The 20,628-nt window shown below is 48.4% G+C and overlaps 2 protein-coding genes across 2 annotated transcripts in view; both read right to left on the reverse strand.

Annotated features, from left to right (window-relative positions):
• Positions 1-205: 205 nt before the first annotated feature.
• Positions 206-1,468, reverse strand: LOC115391090 (trichohyalin-like; the record flags this gene model as incomplete). Its single annotated transcript, XM_030095193.1, has 2 exons — positions 992-1,468; positions 206-823 (listed from the first exon to the last, which is right to left on the reverse strand). Coding segments are annotated over exons 1-2 (1,095 nt in total), but the record flags the coding sequence as incomplete, so codon positions are not given.
• Positions 1,469-1,492: 24 nt separating this feature from the next.
• Positions 1,493-20,628, reverse strand: part of LOC115390443 (GTPase IMAP family member 4-like) — a gene marked incomplete at its 3' end in the record, with an annotated part of 29,093 nt that continues 9,957 nt past the window's right edge. The window contains exon 2 of the mRNA XM_030094317.1: positions 1,493-2,343. Coding sequence (XP_029950177.1) covers positions 1,493-2,343 — 851 coding nt within the window. The remainder of the gene's footprint in view (positions 2,344-20,628) is intronic.

Genomic DNA, 20,628 nt, shown 5'->3' on the forward strand with positions numbered 1-20,628 from the left:
TCAATCAGCTGATTTATGTCTATATTCTTTGCAATCCTGAACTAGGAAAGCACTCAGAGAGAGTAGACCTCCGCCAAACAGCTGAGACCCCCCAATCTAATCCAGATCTCTCCAAAAAGCTTTATTCTCACATAGTTGTACAAGACTGTTGTTTTAACCTCAACTTCAACTCTATCATCTCCTCCATCCTCCTCATCTCCTGCTCTCTCTCCTCCCTCTCCCTCCTCCTCTCCTCCCTCTCCTGCTCTCTCTCCTCCATCCTCCTCCTCTCCTGCTCTCTCTCCTCCCTCTCCTGCTCTCTCTCCTCCATCCTCCTCCTCTCCTGCACTCTCTCCTCCCTCTCCCACCTCCTCTCCTGCTCTCTCTCCTCCCTCTCCTCCCTCTCCCTCCTCCTCTCCTGCTCTCTCTCCTCCCTCTCCTGCTCTCTCTCCTCCATCCTCCTCCTCTCCTGCTCTCTCTCCTCCCTCTCCTCCTCTTTCTCCTCCCTCTCCCTCCTCCTCCCCTGCTCTCTCTCCTCCCTCTCCTGCTCTCTCTCCTCCCTCCTCCTCTCCTCCCTCTCCTGCTCTCTCTCCTCCATCCTCCTCCTCTCCTGCTCTCTCTCCTCCCTCTCCTGCTCTCTCTCCTCCATCCTCCTCCTCTCCTGCTCTCTCTCCTCCCTCTCCCTCCTCCTCTCCTGCTCTCTCTCCTCCCTCTCCTGCTCTCTCTCCTCCCTCCTCCTCTCCTCCCTCTCCTGCTCTCTCTCCTCCATCCTCCTCCTCTCCTGCTCTCTCTCCTCCCTCTCCCTCCTCCTCTCCTGCTCTCTCTCCTCCCTCTCCTGCTCTCTCTCCTCCCTCTCCCTCTTCCTCTCCTGCTCTCTCTCCTCCTTCTCCTGCTCTCTCTCCTCCCTCTCCTGCTCTCTCTCCTCCATCCTCCTCCTCTCCTGCTCTCTCTCATCCCTCTCCCTCCTCCTCTCCTGCTCTCTCTCCTCCCTCTCCTGCTCTCTCTCCTCCCTCTCCCTCCTCCTCTCCTGCTCTCTCTCTTCCCTCTCCCTCCTCCTCTCCTGCTCTCTCTCCTCCCTCTCCCTCCTCCTCTCCTGCTCTCTCTCCTCCCTCTCCTGCTCTCTCTCCTCCCTCTCCCTCCTCCTCTCCTGCTCTCTGTTCTCCCTCTCTTTCTCCATCTCCTTCATCACCTGATCTCTCTCCTCCCTCTCTTTCTTCAACTCCTGCTCTCTCTTCTCCCTCTCTTTCTCCATCTCTTTCATCACCTGATCTCTCTCCTCCCTCTCTTTCTTCATCTCCTTCTCTCGCTCCTCCCTCTCTATCTTTATCTCTTGCTCTCTCTCCTTCCTTTCTTTCTTCACCTCCTGCTCTCTCTTCTCCCTCTCTTTCTCCATCTCCTTCATCACCTGATCTCTCTCCTCCCTCTCTATCTTTATCTCTTGCTCTCTCTCCTTCCATTCTTTCTTCAACTCCTGCTCTCTCTCCTCCATCTCTTTCTTCATCTCCTCCCTCTCTTTCTTCATCTCCTGCTCTCTCTCCTCCCTCTCTATCTTTATCTCCTGCTCTCTCTCCTTCCTCTCCTCCTCTCTCTCCTTCCTCTCCTGCTCTCTCTCAGCCTGCAGTTCTCCATTGATTCTCTGCAGCTCTTTATCATGTTTCTCCTGCAGCTTCCTCTCCATCTCTTCTTTTTCTTTTTGTTTTTTCTCCTCTTCCTCCCTCAGGATGCGTCTCTTCTCCTCCTGGATGACCCTCTCAGCCTCCTGGAACATCTGGTTGGTGTAGTGGCTTCCTCCGTTCTTCTGCACCACGTTTCTGATCTTCTGCAGCAGCTCCTGGACCTGAGAGGGATCTTCGTTTTCATTGTTGAAGACGTGGTACTGGTTGTTACATCTGGCCACCAGTTCCTGCAGCTCTGGGCTTTCAGCCAGGAAGCCGTCGATAGTGGAACCTTTTAGAAGGTCCCCTCCTGTAAAGAGAACCATGCTGTATTTGTCTGCAGCCTGGCCAAAGATTTCTTGGATCCTTTGCACCGTCTGCTGCTCCTCCTCGGTGAATCTGCCCAGCCTGATGACCACCAGGAAGATGTGTGGTCCAGGAGAAGCATAAGAGATGCACTGGCAAATGTCCTTGGTGGTTTTGTTCTCGCCGAACCTGGTGTCAAACAGGCCTGGAGTGTCAATGACCGCCACCTGCTGACCAAACACTGTGGCTTTGCCTTTGGAGCAGTCCACCGTCATGGACTTGGCACTGAACTCGGACTCAAAGCACTGGCAGCCAAGAATAGTGTTTCCTGTGGCGCTCTTCCCATTTCCAGTCTTCCCCACCATCACGATCCTCAGCTCATTGTTGTTGGTGAAGTTAGAATCTGTGTGGAGAACAGAGAGAAAGAAGGACGAGTTACATCCTGCTGGACATCAAAGACAGGATTGAACAGTTTCTACAGGATGAGAGATTGAAAAAAAAAAAGTCAGAAAAGAGAGAGAGATTTTTAGGCCAATGTCGGCCCAAAGCAACATTTTTTGGTGACCTTCAATGAATTACAGTTGTTAGTTCTCATCCAACACTAAAAAATGACCATGACTTATACATAAAAACCATGAAATATCCCAATATCCAGAAAAGTACTGTAAACCCAAAATCTGTGATTTTTTTGTTTAAAGCAGCACTTTGGAAGATTTGGTTTAGCGCTCCACCTACTGGTCTCCTGTGAAAGCTCACTGTCGTAAATGTCCTCTGCACGCCCCTCTGCACACTCAAACTTATTGGAAAACAAACACAATATGCTGCTTTCGCTCAATGCAGCGAACTTACTGGCGCTCACGTCTACGAGAGGAGGTGCCACTCCTCTGTATTTTTCAGTTACCAAACGGAAATTAGAACCAATCAACACATCATGCAAAGATCGCAACACAATGACAGATCTCGCACTCCAACAGCTTTTATACTTGTAATCCCGTATGAGCGCCGTAAAGCAGGTTTGTTCTCGCGAGATGTTGTCGGGTCGCTCCTCTGAAATTGCAAGCGCTGTTTTCAGGACACAGACCCCGAGGGGAGTGAAGGGACAGGCGAATCACCGTGACAAGGCTTTGTTTACCCCCACAGGGATTCTGAAACACATTTATTGAGGTAAAAAAGTGGCAAAGTTCTGCTTTAAATCACTGAACTTTTGTAAACCATCAAACAGAATGTTTTACTTATATTTACAACAATATTTGATTAGAATCCAATTTATTTGTTAAAGTGTGTTAAGTGTTGGTCACAAAAACAGATAAATAACGTTATACTTGCAGACGGAGTCGCGTCATTGGTCATGTGACCGCCCATAGCAACCGTCCGCCATTTAGCTCAAGGGGGAAAACTACAGCCTCACGCAGTTCACTGTGCCTTGTGCGTTGCGGTTTTAGGTGTTATTGTCGTGTAATTTTACATTTGTTCAGTGTGTGGAAGGTCTTGCCGGCTATAGATGGCCTACACATACTACGACGAGCTTTTTGGGAATAGTTTGGCCCGATATAGGACAAAATTGGACATTTTGGGTGTAAAAGTGTGCCCCTTCAGACTCCCTGCTGGCGAGTAGCTGACGGTATGTGGCGATTTTTTTAGCAATTCATCTGTGAAGCGGCACTGTCTGAACAGCCCCGTCTGCTTCGCTCCGTCTGTGTGTATAATTACCTCGTGCAACAAAGTAAGCTAGTATCATAGTATTGTGTGCAAAGCGCCGGTCAGTTTACATTCACGTGTTATAAAAACCAGTGAACACCGGACATTTTCCTGAATTTCTAAAACCCGCCCGGACGCCCCGGACAGGACGTTAAAAGTGGACATGTCCGGGAAAAAGAGAACGCTCGGTCACCGTGTCTATACAGCCCAGGTCAGAGGAGGAGACAGTGCAGGAGGAAGAGGAGGAAGAGGAGGACAGGGTTTGCAGCTTGCAGCCACAGTCGGCGCCTTTCTGGTTGCGCACACTCACTAGGTATCTTATTAAATGATAGAGTAGGATTTTTCCTTTTATTGTTGGTGCAGCCGACCACACAAACAACTTTTAACCATCTTAGAACTTCCCTCGTATTGTACGCCTTTACTAGGGGTGCAACGGTTCAGTTAGCCCACGGTTGATGATGAGGGTGAACATGTGATGATAACAGATACAACAGTACAATATCACAATAATGCTGATCAGAATCATACCACCATAATATCAACAGCAATCAAGTACAATATACATCCTTAAACCAATTCTGTCAATAAAAATCTCGGTCTGAAGAGTTTATGAATTCATTTCATTCTGTTTATGTCTGCGTGTCCTCCATGTATGATGTTCATAATAAACTCGATGTAGCTAGCATTAACCAAATAGCTAGCTAATGTGTGTAGCTCGCTAGCTACACCATGTATAACGTTTGTATTACCAGCTGTCGGGACGGCTGCGGTTTAGTGGGGAGCGCAGTCGTCTTGCAATTGGGAGGTTGTTGGTTCGACTCCTGTATCCCCCTGTCTGCATGTTGCAACCCCCCCAGCTATGGGTAAAATAGCACCATTGCCTTGTGGTAGTGGTGGGTGGATTGATCCAAATATTGATACCAAAGTTAGTATTGGTATCGATTGATACCAGCACATTGAGGTTGATATATTTTTTTAATCTGCTCCGGCAGAGTCAGCGCAGCCTCTCTGTAGGACCTCAGCTCACTTCAGTGCTCAGACGCTCGTTAACGCGCTCTGAGCCGCTCCCTCCTCCCTCTGCTCTTCACTGCCATGTCAGAGCAGCGAGAGAGAGAGAGAGAGAGAGAGAGAGAGAGAAAGAGAGAGAGAGAGAGAGAGAGAGAGAGAGATTTTTTATTTTTTTAAAGCACACTTTATTTACAGATTGCAGTGATACAGTGTGTCAGACACTAAAAATCAATCATTCAGATTAAAAAATGTGCAAAATGAAGTTCATCGTTGTCCATACAGCACAGAATGTTCTTAAAACACCAGACCTCCTTAAAAGCATTTAAATCATTGTTTTGTTTAAAAAACCGGTATTCAAGCCAGAGTCTGGATTTGACATTGACCTGCCACACTTCTTTGACGTCCTGTCCTTCTCTGCCCTCAACCTTGTTCCTCCTGCTGATGTAAATCGCCATCTTGGCTTCTCCTGAGATAAAATTGAGGAGCTGCCACTTGTTTTTTTCTTTTTGTCTGTAGCCAACTCCCATGATAAAGGTTCTCTCAGTAAAAGCAACACTAAAAAGACTAAAAACCGCCGTTAAAAGAGTGAAGAAGCCTGTGAGCCTCTTACACTCAGTAAAAACGTGATAAATAGTCTCTCTGTGATGGCAGAAGGGGCATGTGTTTAAAACAGCAGGGTTGAGGACAGAGATAAAAGCATTGGAGGCGATGGCACCGTGTAAAATCCTCCACTGGAGGTCTCCAGTCCGTTTTCTCAAGGGGGGCTTGTATAAAATCCTCCACTGTGGGCCGGGTCCAGGTCCAGCCTGTCCCAGTCTCTGTGACCACACAGTGGGGGGCCTGCTGCTCAGTCCACCCTTGTGGATGCTCTTCACACAGTTCCTGTAAAAAATCCTTTTGTCTGCTCTGTGTAAAGACAGTCTCTCAGGCTGTGTGGTCTTCAGGAGGGGGCCGGACAGGTCCCCCAGCTCCAGGCTCAGCAGGACCTCGGGGAAGGGGTCGTCAGCATCCGGGGAGAGTTCTCCTCGGCTGTACCTCCTCAGCAGGCTCCTGTCTCTGGGCGTCAGCACACTCCTCCACTTCTCCAGGAGCCCCTGGGACACCCGGATGGACTGCATCCCCAGCAGAGAGCCCAGAGCCTGGGCGTCGCTCAGGTCCGGCCCCACAGCATCCACAAGCTGACCCACGGTGAGGGTCCCAGACTGGATCAGCCTTCCGGTCAGGCCGGGGGTCGAGGCTCCGCTGATGTCCAGTCTGGATCCGTGGATCAGGGGTTCTTTCAACAGCCAGTGCAGAGAGTCGGCTTTCAGGAACCTTCTGCGTGAAAACAAGGCCCAGCATTTAAATAAACTCTGGTAAAACGGAGGCAGCCCCTTGAGGTTTAGAAATTTGGGATCAGTCAAAAACAGAGCATTATCCAACCCCAACTTATTGGCCCGCCTCAGGATGCAGCTGGCCACGCCTCTCCACACCAGATCCGCCGGTCCTGCGAGGTACCTCTGCAGGAACTGGAGTCTAAAAGTGGCGGTCCGGCTGGCCAAGTGGACCAGGCCCTGGCCCCCCTCCTCTCTGTCTAAAAACAGCACCCCCTGTGGCACCCAGTGCAGACCATCCCAGAAGAAATCGATCATTTTCCTTTGAATTTGAGCCAGGAGACCTGGAGGAGGGTCCGCACTGGTGAGCCGATGCCACAGCTGGGATGCAACCAAGTTATTTAAAACCAAGACTCTGCCCCGAAGTGACATTTTCGGGAGGAGCCACCTCCACTTGGAGAGCTTACCCTCCACCTTTTCCATGACGGTCTCCCAGTTCTTCTGAACAAAATGTTCCTTGCTGACATAAATGCCCAGATATTTGAGGCCCTCCCTCCTCCATGTTAGATTTTGGGGAAGAACTGGGAGACCGCCGTGCCACCTGCCAACAGCAAGGGCCTCGCTCTTCCCTCAGTTGACCCTTGCTGCGGATGCCACATTAAAATCTTTAATAATATTAACTAAAATATCTACGTCCCCTTGATTCCATATAAAAACAATAAGATCGTCTGCATAGGCCGATAAAATCATGCTTTCACTAAAACCCGGTAAAAGCAGACCCTGCAGACTGGAACGTAGCTTAGAGAGGAGGGGCTCCAGGGAGAGCGCATAGAGCATCCCAGACAGAGCACAGCCCTGCCTGACACCTCCACACACCCTAAAAGGAGCACACAGACTGCCGTTGATCTTCAGCACACTCTCAATGTCCCTGTACAGCACCTGGATCTTAGCTATGAAACCAGCGCTGAACCCAAAACTTTCCATGACCCTCCAAAGGAAGCTGTGTTCAACTCGGTCAAAAGCCTTTTCCTGGTCTACTGAAATCAGACCAGCATCGATGTCCAAAGAACTAGAGACTTCCAAAACATCCCGAATCAGGTGGACGTTGTCCACCATGGACCTGCCGGGGACACAGTAGGTCTGATCCCGGTGGAAGACCTGCTCCATAGCCCTCCCCAGCCTGGAGGCCAAGACCTTGGACAGGAGTTTGTAATCCACATGAGCAGGGACACGGGGCGCCAGTTCTTGATGTCCTGCAGGTTTCCCTTCTTGGGGATCAGAGTAAGGACTGCTCTCCTGCAGGACACTGGCAAGGAACCAGAGGCCAGACACTCGTTGTGGACGTCCAGGACATCCGTACCCAGGATGTCCCAGAACGCCTTGTAGAACTCGGCGGTGAGCCCATCGATCCCAGGAGACCTGCCCGTTGGCATCGCCTGCAGCGCTGCCCGCAGCTCCTGCATGTCCAGGCAGGCCTCCAGTTCTGTGTTGGTCTCCTCAGAGACCCGAGGCAGTCCCCTCAGGAACCCCTCCAGGAGCTCCAGTCCCCTCAGGAACCCCTCCAGGAGCTCCAGTTCCCTCAGGAACCCCTCCAGGAGCTCCTGCTCCTCCGTGAACTCACTCCCGTACAGGGAGGAGTAGAAGCCCACCGCTGTCCTCCGTATCTGGCATGGTTCGGTGATCTCCTCCCCCGTGTCTGAGAGCAGTGCGTGGATCACTCTCCCTGTCCGGCCTTTTTCTCCAGGCTAAAGAAGAAGCTAGAGGGAGCATCCATCCCTGTGATGGTCTGGTACCGGGACCGAACCAGTGCGCCCTGCACTTTAACGTTCAGCAGGTCGGCTAAAGCCATTTTTTTCCTTTTGAGGTTTTCAAAGTCACCTCGATTTCCTGTGGACTCACTTAAATACTCCAGTTCCACTATCTCGGTCTCCAGATCCTTCATAGATCTGGTGATATCACTTGTGACATTGAGGGTGTGCTGCTGACACAGGAGTTTGATCTGTGTCTTACCGTGGTCCCACCACTGCCTAAGACTGCTAAAATCTCCCTTCCTCTGTCTAAAACCCTCCCAAAAAAACATTAAAGCCTCCCTAAAACTTCTATCAAATGTTAAAACAGAGTTAAAATGCCAGTAAGCGCTCCCTGGCCTCACATCACTGATAAAAATACTGCTTAAAAGTAGACATTCATTCATTCATTCATTCATTTTCTGCCACTGCTCCCTTTCGGGGTCGTGGGTGGCTGGAGCCAATCCCAGCTGCTGTGGGCGAAGGCGGGGTACACCCTGGACAGGTCGCCAGTCTGTCGCAGGGCTGACATGTAGAGACAGACAACCATTCACTCACGCATTCATACCTAGGGGCAATTTAGTAGACAATGATCAGTAAAACCAACAGGTAAAATATCACACCTCCTAAAAACATTAAAATGATGCTTAAAACAATAAATACGATCCAGCCTGGCTGAGGAGACCCTGCTCTCTCTACAGTGGGACCAGGTGTACTGCCGACAGTCAGGAGGATCCTTCTCCAAACGTCCACAATGCCCTGAGAGTGGACCAGCTGCTTCAAGACGTGCTGAGAGGCTGGATGAGGCTCTGCATGGTTGCGATCTAAAGTCGCGTCTTCCGTGCAGTTAAAATCCCCCCCCACAAACAAATAGTCCTCCGACCCACCTCCACTTACCACCTCAGTCAGTTTGAGGAAAAACTGCTTCCTCTCTGCACCGGCTGTTGGAGCATAAATGTTAATAAATACAAGTTTAAAATGGTGGAACTGAGCTTTAACTAAAAGTAGCCTCCCCTGTACACAATGCTGGACCTCCAGGGAGTCGGGGTTAAAAGCCCTGGAGAAGAGGAGGCCCCTCCTCCACTGAGAGGAGGAAGGTGGCTTAAGACGACCCGGACAGCAGGCTGAGACAGCGGCTGGACCGAGACGAACCTGTCCGCGATGGTAATGCCCGACTCCACCACAGCGTCAGCCTGCTCCACCCGGTCCAGGAAGACCACCACGGCGCTGTTCATCCTCGCAACCGACTTGATGTTATCATAGCCCACCTTCTCCCCCACAGCCAGGGCCACGTCCTCCACGCTGCAGGGGGCGGGGCCACCACCCGGACCCCGTGTTTGCGGGTGAGCTGCCTGAGGTTGGTCATGACTGCAGCCAGACCCCCAAACAGACCGCAAAACCCACCAAGAACCCAAATAAACGATATAAACTAGTAAATGTGATCTGTGATTAATAAACTACGGTGAGTGTGAACATTAACAACTTAAACAAACTGAAAAAACAAGCTAAACGCCACACAACACACACCACGCTCTCACACACTCCAGCCGCCGCCCACTCCCAGCATGCACCGAGAGAGAGAGAGAGAGAGAGAGAGAGAGAGAGAGAGAGAGAGAGAGAGAGAGAGAGAGAGAGAGAGAGAGAGAGAGGAAAAGCAATGGTGAGGATAAAGATGCGCTGTGTGGACTTATTTCACAGCTTCAGACAAAGACACTGCATCATGTGTGCATGAAGGTAATTTGCTGCTGCAGTAACACCACCAATCTGCACAAACTTTTAAAAGCAGCGTAAACGGACCAGACCCCGACACAGACAGAGGTCTCTGCCTCAGACTTTTAAACAGAAGCCTCCAGAACATCCAGGGAGTGTTTTAGAGAAGTCAAGTTAAGATTTTGGTATTTCCAGCATAATTTGACATTGCTTTTCAATTGGTGGTCAAAGATGTCATTTTAGCAGTGATTAAACTATTTTCATATATTTAGTCAATTGAAATAAATCCTGATTGTGTTAATGGAACTAAAAAAATATAATATATATCAAAGGTGGTGGAGAATGACAGCCAGCTGTAGTTTACAGTATATTTACACTGATGACTGGAGCTGTTTAATGTGGTTTCAGCATGTGACTCTGAAGATGCTGTGTCTTGACACAGCTTGTGTGTTTTTAAGGTTTTGTTTATCGTGTTATTGCTGTGCATTTTCAGGTATTTTTTTTAATGTATTTATTTACTGTAGTATAACTGCTCACGATATCCAGGGGCAAAAAGCGACCTCAGGGTATAACTCAGTGACAAAAGAGCAAAGAGCCAATAGTATTTTGCACCTTATTTGCACTAATGACTTTTTTTCATCAATACCTCTGGGTAATGGTACTTTTTGTTGTACTGCTCATACTGTTACATTTTTTTTTTATTATATTTTCAGTATTGAGATTTTCTGTGTGTGAAAAAGGCAAAAGGAATTATTTTTATTGAAATGTTGACATTGTTGTAGTAATCTTGTGTTTTTTGATAAAAACTGTTCTTTTATTTGGTTAAAATCTTGGTCCCGTGTTTTATTTTCCAGGTGAGGTGATTAAATAGTGCTCCTCTTTCTCTCTCAGCTCACTCAGGCTCAGTGTGCAGCTCTCCTTCTCCTGCTGCTGATCAGACAGACAGACTGGCTCATTAATGGCAAATTTAAGATGAGGAACAGGAGCAGGAACTGTTAGGAGCTACTTCAGAGCGCCAGACAGCGAAACTGCTTCCTGTGATGTATGTAAAATAAAAATTAAAACTTAATTTTTTTTAAAAAAAAACCTAGTGAAAAAGTATTGGTATCGGCGATACTGGCCCAGTATTTACTTAGTATCGGATCGATACCAAAATTCGGAGTATCGCACGCCTCTACCTTGTGGTCGTCACAGGAGTGACTAAGGCTGAGGGAGACCCCCCCTTCAGAAAAATCCGGAGTGGAGCCCTGAAGGCAGTTGATCCTCGCATTTTGGCAACTCCTGTGACCAAGCCGGTACCAACTGTGAGAGCCTGTTGCTTCCATTGGACACTACCAGTGAGGTGAGGCTGAGAAGGAGGATCTGTTGGTTGTATTATTCTAATTTATCTATGAATCAAAGTTTTTGGAAGACTAAAGCAATGTGTTTAGTTGAATTAACACAGACTTGTAGTTAATTTGACCCAGGCACATTCAACCAATATATATATGGTAAAATTGACCCAGGGCTGAAATTAATTTGATGCAACAGTTGGGTTAAAAATGAGCACAATATTCAACCCAATCATGTCGCAGAAACCACAGAGTGACCTAACCGAGTCTCCAAACACAATGCTAGTCGTTTTTCACCAACACAAAGGCCCTCATTTATCAAACAATCTTTCAAACGGGTGTATATCCGAGCAGTCAGCTCATCGTACGACGGGGCTCGCGTGGTATTACAGAAACTTCCGTACCTCGCTGATCTCAGCGTTTGAGTGATCGGGTGTTGATAAATGCGACGGCTGAATTTGATCTTTATTAGCATGTTATGCCCTGAAATATTCACAGTTCTGAAGCCCCGCCCACAGAGGTCAAACACGGAAAAGGAGCAATTTTGGCGAAAAAAGGAACTTTTGGGAGCTGGAAATGGATCCTCTCAGGTCTTAGGTGGACGTAAATCAGGAGGAGCTCTTTGGAAGAATTAAAACTGAAAATAAAGGGAAAAACGCTGTCTGGAGGAAGTTCACGGCAGCGGTGAGCAGCGTCACCTGGACGAACGGACACCGGCTGAGGTCTGAACAGATTATACTGTAGGTCCGTTAATTTAATTTAACCCTGATATTACAAATAATGAGGCAGACTCATGTTGTACAGCTCTGAGTTTTATTGTTTAGTTTACAGTACTTATGTCTCATAGTCAGACAGCAGCGACACCACCGCCAGGTCTCCTCCACACAGCGGGAACGGTCCCACTGAGACACACACACCCAGCACCGGACCCGGTGCCGAGCAGGACCCCGGACCGAACGGGACCCGGGACTCAGTCCACGAGGGCGGCGCATGCTACCTGCTGCCGGTGCTGCTTACAGTTTTTCACGAATGTTAACACACAAAAATCTAAACTTTGGCACAATTTGCACAACCTTAACTTCACGTACTATTCGCTCGACTCGAATTGTCACTACTTCACACTCCCTTATGACTCTGTGAGACTCTGACTTTCCTTCTTTACACTCTGACGCCAATTGCACATCACCTTGTGGTCTAAACACTGCACACTATGTTCAGTTGTTGCACATGCCTCTCATGTAAAAGCTCAAAGCTTCAACCACAATACATTCTGCAGTCAATTGCACATTAACTTGTTGTCAATACATTACAAACTAGAATTTGGCACCCAGAGAGCGCAGACCTCCACCACAGGTGAAATCAGTCACCAACAACAATAAGAATGCCATATATAAATATCAGTAAACTGATGTAAACAAACCCTGTCTAGTGTTTCCTGCAGGACAACAGTTTGGCCATGGAGGAATGTGTGGCGCCCCCCCTGGGGTGCTGCTTACACAGCGTCGAAGCGGCGCAAAATGCGCTGCTGCTGCTCTGCAGTGCACAACTGCTAATTAGCCGCAAACGAGGCGCTATTTTTTTTTTTTTCCCCCTGTCCGTTGTCCGGGCGCTGCAGAATTTAGCGTGGGCGGGGCGCCCGGACTGAAATGGTCTGGCGGAAACCCTGCCTGCCATCAATTTAATAGTACTGAGGCCCTCTGCTGGATAGATTCTACAATTTTACAATTTCATTCAGCAGACGCTTTTGTCCAAAGCGACGTACAACACAAGCAAGAATATAGACATAAGAAAGAAAGAAACCATTAGTAAATGCTTCAATTGCTTCAAGTGCGATTGGTCAAGGGAGTTGCCATCAAGTTGCAGAAGAGGAGTCACTATCCCCCCCCCCTTTTTTTTTTTTTTTTTTTTTTTTTTTTTGTGTGTCAACTTTGTTAGTGGTACATAAGTGCTGGGTATTAGAACACCTGATCTATTCTTCCCCGAACATGGGGTCGGATTAAGTCCCTAGGTGTTCTCTGAACAATTGAGTCTTCAATTGTCTCTTGAAAGTAGAAAGAGACTCGGCAGAACGCACCGAGTTAGGTAGTTCGTTCCACCATTTGGGAACAACAGAGGAGAAGAGTCTGGCTGGAGGTTCAGAGCCGTGCTGGGCTGGAAGCACCAGACGTCTCTCACATGCAGAGCGAAGAGGGCGTGAAGGAGAGTAGACCTGGATCAGGGAGTCCAGGTCGGCCGGAGCCCTTCTTAAGCATTTTGTAAGCCAGGAGGAGAGATTTGAATTTGATCCTGACTGCAACTGGAAGCCAATAAAGGGAGATGAACAGAGGAGTGACATGAGCTCTTCTGGGCTGGTTGAAGGCCAGACGTGCTGCTGCATTCTGGATCATCTGTAGAGGTTTGACTGTACATGCAGGGAGACCCGCCAAAAGAGAGTTGCAGTAGTCAATGCGTGATATCACGAGAGCCTGAACCAGAAGCTGTGTGGCCTGTTGGGTCAGGAAGGGTCTGATCTTCCTGATGTTGTAGACAAGACCGAGAAACTGAGGCCACGTGAACCTTTAAAGGTCAGCTGGTCATCAATCATGACACCCAGGTTTCTGGCTGAGTTTGTGGGCACAAGTAGGCTGGAATGAAGCTGGACACTGATCTGAGGCTGGACAGATGGACAAACTGGAAAGACCATGAGTTCAGTCTTAGACAGATTTAGCTGAAGGTGGCGTTCCTTCATCCAGGTGGAGATATCAGCCAGACATGCTGATATCCAGCTGAGACTGTCGTGTCGTCAGGAGGAAAAGAGAGGAAGAGCTGAGTGTCGTCAGCATACAGTGGTAGGAAAAGCCATAAGAGCAGATCACTGCACCAAGTGAGGTGGTGTACAGAGAGAAGAGTAAGGGGCCAAGCACCGACCCCTGAGGGACCCCTGTTGATAGGCCATGTGACCTGGACACCTCCCCTCGCCATGACACTCTGAAGGATCTGCCTGTGAGGTAGGACTTGAACCACAACAGGACGGAACCTGAGATGCCAAGGTCAGAGAGTGAGGAGAGGAGGATTTGATGGTTCACAGTGTCAAAGGCAGCAGACAAGTCCAGCAGCAGGAGGACAGAGGACGGACCAGCAGCAGGAGGACCGAGGACTGACCAGCAGCTCTTGCCAGCCGCAGAGATTCTGTGACTGAAAGGAGAGCAGTCTTGGTGGAGTGGTCGCATCTGAAGCCTGACTGAAAAGGGTCAAGTAGGTTGTTGTTCCGCAGGTGTTCAGAGACTTGGTTAAAAACTGAGTGCTCCAGTATTTTCGACAGGAATGGTAGAAGTGAGACTGGCCTGGAGTCTTCAACCTGGGCTGGGTTGAGATGAGGCTTTTTTAGCAGTGGGGTGACGTGGGCTTGTTTAAAAGTAACAGGAAAAATGCCGGTTTCCAGGGAGGAATTGACAATGTGCGTGACTGCAGGTTTGATTATGGGCAAGATGGTCTGCAGGATGCTGGTGGGTGTTGGATCGAGAGGACATGTTGTCGGTTTTGAGCTCAGAAGAAGTCTGGAGACCTCATCCTCACTCATAGGCCTTTTCGACCAAACTGGTTCCAGGGCCAAATCGGAGCTTGCCCCAACTTTGAACCGGTTCCTTGTGTTCACACCAACCGCGGCACTGGCTCTGGCTCCCAAAAACTGGGGCTTTTCTGGCCCCGCTTCGCAGCTGGGCCAGCTCAGGCTCCGATCTGGCTCCGGCCACGGATTGGCTGTCAGGCCCTGGGGGGCGGGGTTACGTCTCCTCCGGCAAAACACGCAGTCGCCATTTTTTTTTATCAGAAAGCTACGGCAGAGCAGCATTTAATTTAGTTTAATTTTGCCAAGAAATTGATTTTGAGAATAAACGGTGGTCTGAGGAGGAGACCCAGGGCTTTCTGGTGCTGTGGTCTGCAGCAGACGTTCTGGAGAAACTCGGCGGAGCAGCGCAGACCCGGTTTGGGGTCCAACGGGAGGGAAGCAGCTTCTGCATGACTCCGTTTCCTGGGGAGTTTCATTAATAAAGCACCGAGCTGTGAGCCTGCTGAGAATATGAAGCTAGAAATTATCCAAACTCTGAAACGCAATGATTTATGTTGATTCTGTTTTATAGAGTTGTTGGGTCGCAGTTCACCGGAGCGTCGCTGCAGCTCGTCAGCCTCGTTAAGCTCACCGTCCGTCCTGCAGCTGACTGGTACCCTTCAGCAGTTCGCCGGTACCGTCCTGCGGCTGACCGGTACCGTGCTGCAGGACGTCTGGATCAGCGTCCTCCCAGACCAGACCCGACCAGGTAAGATTTGTTTACAGTCCCAACTCATGACCGCACAGTACAGCATTTATTGGTTTTCTTATGAATGTAAAGAATATTTATTAAAAGCTGTTCTTGTTTCTGTGGTTTTAATTCAGCAAAACGAAGCGCGGTTCTGACGGCGGTCCGGTAGACCGTTCGGACCTGCAGCAGCTGGAGCGGGCAGGGCAGGTGGTCAGTGTTACTGGAAAACAGCATGAGCAGACTGGACTGCTTCCCCTTTGTATAAATAATATTTATCTTTGGTGTTTTTCCGGTGTGGCGTGAATAAAAACAGCTGCAATAATAGATATTTGGTGTCATATTTGTGTTACCATCGCACCATGCAGGTAAAAATCAGCTACACCTGCACAGCAATGTGATTATATGATCTGTCTACATGCACTACTTAGAGAAAATTAATTCAGTTTTAGAGAGAAGTTCATGAGAAATGTGGAAATTTAACCACATCATGACAGCAGGGCATTTAAGAACAAACACACCGTGGTGATTTCCTCACTTCAGTGTATTTAATGGAACGATGGTACAGCAGCGGTGGAGACAGAACAATGACATTATCCCTCTGTTCTGTAATTAGAACGTAGAACCTTCGGTCACACTCTGAACATCAGTCACCAGAAAGATTAAAATCCTCCATCAGATCACAGAAGTATTTAAATAAGTCCGCCACACAGAAGTTTAGCACAAACTGCTGCTGCTGCTGGAATGTGTCCAGCGGCAGCGAGACGGAGGAACCAGGAGGAACCAGGCAGCAGGAGATCTGCAGCTCACAGTCCTGAAGATCATCTAGAAAGAGAAACACAGACATCATCATATGTTTACTGAATTTATTTAACCACGACTTGATTGACACTAGCGTACTTGTTAGCAGCTAAGCTAACGGTAACACGTTCACTATAGAGCAATAAAACGTCTTATATTTACCTTCTTTCTCAAACGCCGTCGCTGGTGAGACGAGGTGGGCGTCGCTAACAGCTTGATAATGATTTGATAGCTCGCTATGAAAAATAGAGAGCCAGAAAAACTTTCTGGGAGTCCTCCATTGTTGTGAGCAGCCTGCGTCCACAGTGACGTACTGACATTCTGCAGTGACGCAGTGACGTAGCTCCACCTCCACCTCCGTGGCTCCCGAGGCGGTCGAAAAGCAAAGCCCGTGTTCAGGAGGCCCGGGCCTAGCACCGGTTTGGCCCTGGCCCCGATTTGGCCTTGGAACCAGTTTGGTCGAAAAGGGGTATCAGAGGAGCAAAAGAGCAGAGAGAAGGTGCAGTAGTGGGTTTGAGCTGACTGGGCTGGTCAGGCTCAGAGAACTGGTTGCTGATTGCAGCCACCTTTTCAGTGAAAAAGGAGGCGAACATATCAGGAGTCAGCTCAGTGGACGGCTGAGCAGCTGGAGGAGGAAGCAGGGAGTTGAACACCAAAAACAGTTTTCTGGAATCAGAAGCTGCACAGATCTTGTTCTGATGAAAAGCTTTCTTTGCAGACTGCAAGGGGGAGGTAAAGGAAGCAAGTTTCTGTTTGTATGAGGACAAATCAGCGGGCTCTTGGGATTTTCTTTCTGCTGCCCTGAGTCCAGCTCTTTGTTCTCTCAGAACTTCTGAGAGCCATGGACTTGGTTGTTTTTTCTTGGTTGGTTTCGACACCCGGGGGCAGAGTTTGTCCAAAGAGGACGCCAGAGAGGAACAGAGTGTTTCTGTAGCCTCATTAACAGGAAGTGATGAGAAGTGAGAGCAGGACAGAGCTGAGCTGCTGTGAGCGACTTCAGGTTTCTGCGGAAGGAGACCATCTGTGTGGGTGTCTGCAATGGCAGAAAGGCAGCCGCAAATTTTACCAAGAAATGGTCAGATAGGTGTAGTGGAGTAACCGTCACCTCTGCTATGGAGTAGGGCTGTCGCGGTAAACCGGTATTGACGATAATCGTGATATTAAAAAATGAAATTTCAATATCGTGTTCAAAATGCGCACATGATAATATCGCATAGAGAATGTAGTGCCACTTGAAACGTGTTGAAGTGTATTTTCAAAATCCGCTCCTGTTCTTCCGCCCTGCTTCTCTCCCTCCTGCAGCACCCCAGCCTCTCCCCCTCCCCTCTCATATAAACACAGCAGAGCAGCGGTAGCCACACGGCTCCTAGCTAGCGCGGCTCCCAGTTAGCGAGCGTCACGAGTGAACTAAACACGTCGGCGGTGGCCGACAGCGACAGCGAGACGCTCTATCCTCACCCGAAAAAAGTGAAGTCGGTGGTGTGGGAGTTTTTTGGGTTCCTAAAAATGGAAGCGGACAAGTTTGACAACACGCCAATTTGCAAGAAATGCCGAGCTTCATAAAAATCTGCCATAAGCAGAGAATGGAAACAGAAAAAGAAAAATATCCCCGTGATTGTTCAGTAGACATATGACTTGTCATTTTTCAGTTACATACAAATGCTTTGTCTCTGCTATCCACAAATGATTTTGTTAATCTTGTAATTATAAGCAGATTTTGCACCCATCCGGGTAGTAGTGGGGCCCCATTAGGTAGGTTCCAGACGTGTCATTGTAATGTATGCGGTGGGTTTCAAGTTGTGTCGCTGATATCCGCCGTCTGTCGGGGCCCCCTTCAGCTCGGGGCCCGAGCCAGTAGCGGCGCCTCTGACTGGAGAGAAGCAGCTGCTGCGCTCATTCCGCCTCGGATTTAAACAAACAAACAAACAAACAAACAAAAATTCTCGGCAGTGTGGTGGTGGGACAGGATTTCAACCCAAGAGGGTCCGCGTGGGTTTTCATAACCCACCAGCCCTACGTAAATGAAGCCTCTGCGTGTGGATCCTCTGTTAATCAGTTTATCAGATTTTAATTAGTTGAGTGTAACTACACTTTTTGTATGCAGTTGTACAGTTACTGTTCTCATATTGTTTCAACACCTTATTTGACAGGTATTCTGAATGTAATTCATCTGGGAAAACAGAGAAAACAAACAAAAATAAAATTAAAGATGAATCTGAATGTACCATTATTAGTTAATTTTTTGCTGATATCGTGATAATATCGTTATCGTGATATTTTTTGGTCATGATTATCGTGAAGAGAAAATTTGATATCGTGACAGCCCTACTATGGAGCAGTTACGAGTCAGCACCAAGTCAAGGATTTTGCCAGCTTTGTGGGTGGGAGGAGACGGAGCCAGTACAAGTGCAAAGGAAGCCATCAGTGCCAAAAAGTCCTGTGCCTGAGGTTTGTCAATGTGAATGTTCATGTCTCCCATGACAATCAGTGGTGTGCCGTCATCAGGGATGTCAGAGAGTAACATGTCCATTTCAGAGACAAAGCCATCCAGATTACCCCCTGGTGGGCGGCACACAACCAGAATATATGCTTTGATGGGAGTAGTGACCGTTAAAGCATGATATTCAAACGTTGTGTTGTTGTTCGACGGGCGCAGTGAGGAGAAGGACCAGTTGTCCGGAATGAGAATGCCAGCACCGCCTCCGCCAGTAGAGCGAGGGGCGTGGCTTAGCGCAGCGGACACAGAGAGAGCAGCTGGTGTAGCTGAGTTTTCTGGGCGTATCCAGGTCTCAGTCAGGGCTAGGACCTGAATGTCTGAGAGTTTCATCAGAGAACTGATGAATTCTGTCTTATTAACTGTGGACTGACAGTTCCAGAGACCGAAGGTAACTGAGTGTGGGCTGGGACCACTTCCAGAGAGAGCAGAGGTTGTGTGGATTGCGTTTGCGGAGGACTACGCGTCTTTTCCGGTTGCCGACGATGACTGGGATACATAAGAAACACAATGTGCGTTAGACTGTGACAGACAGACCTTAGTGAAGCTGGTGTCCTTGCTCGGTGGACTCGCAGGTCTTTACCCCCTGTGGTCTTCACACTATGTGGGCTGACGCCAAAGCGCAGTCTGTGCTGTGAAGTACCTGACGGAGTCACAGCTGTTTCCAACTTGACTGATTGCACCCGGCTGACCCGCCCCTGTCTGATGTCACTGGAGCCAGACAATAGATGGTGTGACCCGCGTCAACGACCTCTCTACTGGGCAGACAGAAACCGAAACTACAGTACAAGCACCTAACCACCCCCAAACACAGCAACAACAACACAATAAGCAATTCAAATTCACCAAAGCTGGCTCTAACAGATACAGTACTACACAGGTCAAATGAAAGTCGTCACCCTAACGTAACTCAGCAATAAAAAAACAACACAATGACGGACATGCAGAGATGCATAACAAAGGAAACAAACAGTCCAACATAAGGTGAAATCACTTACAGACGAAGCTCTGATCAAGTTTTGAAGAGAAGACAACTCGTGGCGATTTTGTCGTGCTGCTGTGCGACTGTTCCGTCCGTGAAACAGGTCCGACTAGGAACTAAAACTAAAGTTCCACTGGGCGGTACACCCTATCGGTCAATGATAAAGAATCCTTTAAAAAATTCGTGATGATCCGGATCATCACCAAAATTTAATCAATACTAAGTTAGCCCAAGACCCACCTTTCCATAAAGTTTCATTGCAATCCGTCCATTACTTTTTCCAGAATCTTGCTAACAAACAAACCAACCAACCAACCAACAAACCGACATGATTACATAACCTCCTGGCGGAGGTAACAATGTTCTGTGGTTACACACACTTCTCATGTAACATCTCAGTGGTATCAACCTACAACAAACAAGAGTTCAAAACTCAACAAATTCAGGTCAGTACACTGTATACCAAGGGTTGGCAACTGGCGGCCCGTGGACCGAATCCGGCCCGCCAAACCGTCCAATCCAGCCTACAACTGGATTCCAACACACTCACGCACGCACCCTCCGGGGCCTGCGAGTGGACGCACACCCCTACGAATGGACGGCCCCCGCCACCCCGTGCCACAGATGTATGCCTCCGCAGCTCCCGCTGCTATTTCAAGCCCCCCCCACCCGCGGACCGTGGTCTACACCGGACAATGTCCTCAAGAGGAATTCATTAGCTATGAAACAGGTCTACAGGGTCCCGTTCTACCGTCTACAGCTCCATCCCCCCAGGGTGATGGAGCTACGGCACCAGTTTGTGCTTATAAGTCCCATACAGTACAGTAAAGCACCGACATACAGGTATTGTAGCCTACCTCTGATGTACAGTAACACATTTTTTTTCCTTTTCTACAGTGTCTTTTGACCTCTCTGTCCTTACAGTAACCTTGCATTCTCTCTGTTGTTTCAGCGAATCGAGGAGCTTGATATGGTGAATGAACTATTATGAATATATTATTTTGGTAACACTTTACTTGAAGCACCTGGTATAATACATTATAAGTAGTTATAAACACTCATAAATGATCACAATGCTTTATAACCAACTATACAGCATAGGATTATGGTGATTATGATGTTATAAAGCATGTTGATCATTTCTGAGTATTTATCACTATAGTTATACAGTGCTATAATGTACTTATGTGTTATACACAGGTGCTTCAAGTAAAGTGTTACCATTGTTTTCATCGATGAGGCTGGGTTTACTGTAATCTGGTCAAGAGGAGGTGCAGGGGAGAAAATGTA

Source organism: Salarias fasciatus, chromosome 6 (genome assembly GCF_902148845.1).
Source record: "Salarias fasciatus chromosome 6, fSalaFa1.1, whole genome shotgun sequence".
NCBI lineage: Eukaryota > Metazoa > Chordata > Actinopteri > Blenniiformes > Blenniidae > Salarias > Salarias fasciatus.